The sequence below is a fragment of the Drosophila rhopaloa genome, unplaced genomic scaffold (assembly GCF_018152115.1).
Source record: "Drosophila rhopaloa isolate 14029-0021.01 unplaced genomic scaffold, ASM1815211v1 contig_69, whole genome shotgun sequence".
Taxonomy (NCBI): Eukaryota; Metazoa; Arthropoda; class Insecta; order Diptera; family Drosophilidae; genus Drosophila; species Drosophila rhopaloa.
In genome coordinates, this window is record NW_025335166.1 from 112,460 (window position 1) to 118,162 (window position 5,703).

General features: G+C 39.4%; 1 protein-coding gene across 1 annotated transcript; it reads right to left on the minus strand.

Annotated features, from left to right (window-relative positions):
- Nucleotides 1–1,444: 1,444 nt before the first annotated feature.
- On the minus strand, nt 1,445–2,964 carry LOC123038103 (putative nuclease HARBI1). Its single transcript, XM_044461766.1, has 4 exons — nt 2,690–2,964; nt 2,458–2,603; nt 2,121–2,391; nt 1,445–2,065 (listed from the first exon to the last, which is right to left on the minus strand). Exons 1-4 carry the CDS (start codon nt 2,840–2,842, stop codon nt 1,445–1,447), a joined length of 1,191 nt encoding a protein of 396 aa, XP_044317701.1. The 5' UTR covers nt 2,843–2,964.
- Nucleotides 2,965–5,703: the final 2,739 nt, after the last annotated feature.

Below are 5,703 nucleotides of genomic sequence, written 5' to 3' on the forward strand. Positions count from 1 at the left end.
ACTGTTAAATTTAAATTGTATTGTTTTTTAATTTCTTTGTACAGCGGCAGACTTGTCATGCCAAGGTATTTGATAATATCTTTTAAAGGCTTTTTCCCGCAAATACGATGTTTGAATTTTAACTGCTTGTCAACAAACCCAGCTGATTGACAGTACGACCATAGCACGCTTAAATCTGATGAACTCTCAAACTTTTGGTCACACTGGAAAGATTAAAGTTTTTGCGCTAGCGTAATCGACGAAAACCGAACGCCAGTCATGAGAGAGAGCGAGAGGCAAACAGCTGGCATTCACTTTTCGTGAAGCTTTTTTTTGACTTAGGTCTCCAGTTCGACGAAAAAAATACCAGAAAATTGCATCGCGTTGCCAACCACCTGAAATGAACTTTGGGTGAACCCTAGCAAAAAGAATAAAAATTTTAATCTTTCGGCGTGCGCTTCTCATCGGAAATTTAAAAAAATGGAGGGAAAACATCAGAAAACTCGTAAAAGTCGGTTGTTGGAGTTCAACAGTGAAGAAAAAAAAGCACTAATTCGATGCGTGGAGTCGCGCCCAGAATTGTGGGATCTGTCCAATAAAAAGCATTTTAATGCAACATTTATTAAAAGATCCTGGGAGGAAATAGCCTGGGAAATGGACAAAGATGGTAAGTTACAATTGTACATTATTAAATATTTGTTAACGTGGACATATACAATATTTATGTTTAGATAATAGTTGCAAGCTGGCGTGGAAGTCTCTACGGGACAGCTACAAGTACCACAAGTGCAAGCAGCCAAAGAGTGGAAGTGCTGGAGGAGACCCACTGGAGAAGCCAACAGGTGCTGCGGAGTGGGATTTCGCCCCCTACATGAGCTTCCTGCCGGACTTATCCACGCAGAGGCAGTAGGTTCTGGCCAAAAATTTTTTTACATTATACTAATATAATTTATTTTTAACAGAACAACCCATTCTGTGTTTTCGGAGAGCGACGGAGCACAAGCAATGGACTACTCCATTGAGGAAACTCAAGACCCTGTTGAAGTTGGCTTTTTGGAAGCGGAGGCGGAGCTGGAGGTCGAGCTGTCTGAGGCCCAAAAGGAACTGTATTCCTATGTAAGTTGCCCAATTTCTATTAAATAATATAATTTCTTATGAAATATTCCTATACTTTCAAAGGGTGGAGGAAGAAGGAGCGCCAAGAAGCGAAAGGTGGAGGAAACACCAGCAGCCAAAATGTGCGACATGCTGGGCAACTTTCTGGAGCAGCAACAAAAGGCTCCCCTTCCCACTCCTCCAAGGCCGGTATATGCCTACTGGGAGTCGATTCTTAGCACGCTTCCTCCGGAACGTGCTGCCGAAGTCGAAAGGAAGATGACCCGGCTTCTGTGGGAGGAGAAAGACGCCAGTTAACAATTCAATAAAAATAAAACATATTTAACATTGCAAAATAACTTTTGTTTTTTTAATTTCTTTGCACACCGGCAGACTCGTCTTGCCAAGGTACACTTCCAGCACTTCCGTTTAAATATTCTTTAAGGTTGTTTCGAACCTCCTTACTGAAGTCTTGTGGGCGACCTCGTCGGCAGGGTCGCAAGTCGGTCAGGACAGTGCTTGGTATCTCCTGCATCGAGTAAGTTGCTGGACTCTCCCGCATCAAAAAATTATGCAAGGCACAACAGGCTACAATGATTTTTTGAGCTTTGCATGGATTGCTTAACAAAGTTCGTTGTACAGCCATCCACCTAGCGCTGAGAATCCCAAATGCGTTCTCAATGCAACGACGAGCCCGACTTAGCCTGTAGTTAAAAATCCGCTCCTCCCTATGCAGATCCTTGCCACTATACGGCTTCATGATGCGCTTATGAAGGGGGAATGCATCATCACCAACAATGTAATAAGGGGTTCGATGGCCGTTTATAACATTGTCCTCCGGAAAGGGCAGCTGGTCTAAGAGCAACTGTTTGCCAAGATCGCTGTGGGAGAAGGCATTCATGTCTCCTTCGCTACCAAAAGCCCCCACATCAATGTAGGTGAAGCGATAGTGAGCGTTGCAGATTGCCATAAGCACAATCGAATGAAAGCCCTACATTACAAACGATTTTGTTATTAAATTCTATTGGCATTTAAAAAGTACTTACCTTATAATTGTAAAAAAGGCTTCCGCTATTTGGCGGGCCTTTTATCGCCACATGCTTTCCGTCGACTGCTCCAATACAATTAGGAAAGTTCCATTCGTCTTCGAAGTCTTTAACCCACATCAGCATATTCCCCGTCGTCCACTTGGGGAATTCATCCCGCAAAGCAGTCCAAATGGCAATAGACACCTGGAGGAGAATCACTCCAAAATGTTGCTTACTGATCCGATAAGTTGATCCAATGTGGCGTTGCAGGTCTCCAGAGGCAAGAAATCTAAATAAAAGGATACAAAATATAAATATATTGTTATCTAAGACTAAATATTTAAAATCTAATTACTCTAAAACGATGGCCAACTTGGCTTTTATTGGTATAGCATCTGGGCGAGTGTTCCGTTTCGGTATAAGGTACTGCTCCACCATTCCAAAAAGAGTGTTAAAACTCTTCTGAGGCATGTGAAAGTTTTCGAAAAACATTGAGGGAGTCTGCAACAAGTTTTGAAACTTTAAAATGATAAGAAAATATTTTTTAGTGCACGAATATTAATACATTATTGAACAGTATTACTTACGTCGGAAGCATATCGGCCTTTAAGGGCCCTTTCCTGCAGATATGGGCTCACCCAATATTTCGGCCGCTGTCTTTTGTCCTCTTCCTCTAATGCCACAATACATGCCGCCATGCTGACAACCAAAATCAAGCTTGTGTTTTTTGAACTCGACATTTTCGTTTCATTTAACTTTGTTTGCTTTTTTGTTTGTCAACAAACCCAGCTGATTGACAGTAAGACCGTAGTAAGCTCAGTTCGGATGAACTCTCGAAACTTTGGTCACACTGGAAAGATTAAAGTTTTTACGCTAGCATAATCGTTTGTCGATCAGGATACTAGGCTTAAGTACAGCTGCGCTGCAAAAATGTACACATGATCACGCTTTGCATTCTATTTTTAGAAAGTCCCGTTAGATTTCCAGATATCAAGAAGTTTGAACATTGTAGAGACAATTTGCTTGCCATTTTTTTCTATTCGTTGTTATCACTTTTTTTGATTTTTGTCCTCTGGCGGAACCACTGTGCAGTGTTAAAATTGTGTAATCTCTTAGTTTGTCTTCTCCTTCATTTTCTGTGGATTGTTTAGATTTTGTTTTCGGACTAACTGACTAGGCATACTCTTATCAATATATAATGAATTTAAAAAAATCATAAAATGAAACACAAGGGGCTTTTTTTGCATGCAAAGTCAAAATATAAAAAAAATTTTCAGTGTGTAACGTGTTTCTTGACATACTGTACATGCCCACACCATAACGCTTCCCCCGCCGTGTTTTACTGTGGCCTTTAAACTTTTTGTTTGCAGCTCAGTATTGAGTTTACGCCACACAAAGGATGCTCCATCTGAACCGAAAATATTAGACTACGACTCGTCAGCAAATATAACGGTGTTCCAAAAAGAATAATTTTTTCCAAGTGCTCTTCAGCAAACTTCAACCTGCTCTTGATGTTTTTAGCGCTAATGAACGGTTTCTTTTGAGCTATTCTGTCATGCTCCCGGAGTAAACGCCGAATTGTTTCCGGCTGGCAAGACTTACCCAACTCATTGGCAATTTTACGTGCCGATAACTTTGGATTTTCCCGAATTTTCCGGACGATATAGCGCTTGTTTGTTGTTAAAAATGTTGTTAGGTGCGCTTTTTCCCTTATCGTGCATACTATTCTTGTGAACAAATCGGTATACGAGGTGTGTTCAAAAAGTAAGGTGACTTTTCAAATTTCGCGGGCAACATATTTTCGATTATCGATTTTTTTGTTTTGTTATATTGGTACACTCTTCCCTAACATCTGTACCAAGTTTCAATGGAACATCCTCTTTTGTTTGGTTGTGAGAGGCGTAAAGTTACAAGTTATTTTGCGAGCTCGGCGATTTTTTGCTATCGAAAAATATGGCTCGCCTGGGCTCTTCCATTGGGACGATTGGGCTTTGGTTTCGATATCATAACCATATACCCATGATTCGTCACCAGTTATGACCCTTTTGAGTAAATCTGGGTCGTCGTTGACGTCATTCAACAGCTCTTGAGCGATGCTCATGCGACGGTTCTTTTGGTCAAAATTCAGCAATTTCGGAACAAACTTCGCTGACACACGACTCATACCCAAAACGTTTGAAAAAATTTCATGGCACGAGCCAAGCGATATACCGACATCTTCAGCAACTTCTCTGATAGTGATTCGACGATTTTCCAAAACAATTTTCGTCACTGCTTGAACGTTTTCATCAGTTGTTGACGTGCTTGGGCGTCCAGAGTGAGGCTGGTCATTGGCATCTTCCCGGCCATCTTGGAAGAGTTTGTACCACTTGTACACATTTTTTTTACTCAGAACAGTTTCACCGTATGCCACTGTCAACATTTCAAGTGTTTCAGAGCACTTAATTTTATTTTTACACAAAATTTGATGCAAATCCTTTGATCCATATTTTTCGATAGCAAAAAATCGCCGAGCTCGCAAAATAACTTGTAACTTTACGCCTCTCACAACCAAACAAAAGAGGATGTTCCATTGAAACTTGGTACAGATGTTAGGGAAGAGTGTACCAATATAACAAAACAAAAAAATCGATAATCGAAAATATGTTGCCCGCGAAATTTGAAAAGTCACCTTACTTTTTGAACACACCTCGTATAATGCTCTAGACGGTAGAATCACTCAGAGCAACCACTTCGGAAATTTTTCTAATCTTAAGCCTAGTATCCAGATCGACAAACGATTACGCTAGCGTAAAAACTTTAATCTTTCCAATGTGACCAACATTTCGAGAGTTCATCAGAATTAAGCATGCTACGGTCGTACTGTCAACCAGCTGGGTTTGTTGACAAGCAGTTAATATTCAAATATCGTTTTTGCGGGAAAGAGCCTTTAAAAGATATTATCAAATACCTTGGCAAGACAAGTCTGCCGCTGTACAAAGAAATTAAAAAACAATACAATTTAAATTTAACTGATGTTTTTTTAATTTACTGATAATTATTTGCTAATTTAAAGTTCATAGCTGCATTTTTATTGTGTTTTTCGTACATTCTTGACCTAAAAAACATTTTGCTCTGACAAGGGGCACCCCGATAGTAAAAATTTTGGTCATACTGGAAAAATTAAAGTTTTTACGCTAGCATACTCGTTTGGCGATCAGGATACTAGGCTTAAACTAAGAAAGATAACAGAAAAATTTAAATGCAGTATTTTAAAAGAGAATATTAACATGTTTATTAAATTAAAACGATTTCCTTAATCATAAAAACAAAACACTTATTAAATCAAAAAGAAATGTGCAGGCTTTTTTTATGCCTCAGCTTATTTCGTGCAGTATGTTTAAATTCAAAAAAATTTTTCATTATTTGATCATTTATAATACTAACAAATATATATTTTATGAGTTTCCGAACTTGGTCATACTAATATAAATAAATTCAGGGGAATTACTGAGATGGCAACACGCACAACTATTGAGCAGCGCGAACTTGTGCTAAAACACTTTAAAAGTGGAAAAAGTCTGCGGGTCATTGCAGAAATGGTATCCCTAAGCCCCAGCAC

Bases quoted from the DNA above. Each gene is read 5' to 3' on its own strand.
- LOC123038103 (XM_044461766.1), bottom strand. From the start codon at position 2,842: ATGTCGAGTTCAAAAAACACAAGCTTGATTTTGGTTGTCAGCATGGCG. The intron at 2,604-2,689 runs GTAAGTAATACT...AACTTGTTGCAG, and splicing joins AAGGCCGATATGCTTCCGAC to ACTCCCTCAATGTTTTTCGA. The intron at 2,392-2,457 runs GTAATTAGATTT...CCTTTTATTTAG, and splicing joins AAGTTGGCCATCGTTTTAGA to ATTTCTTGCCTCTGGAGACC.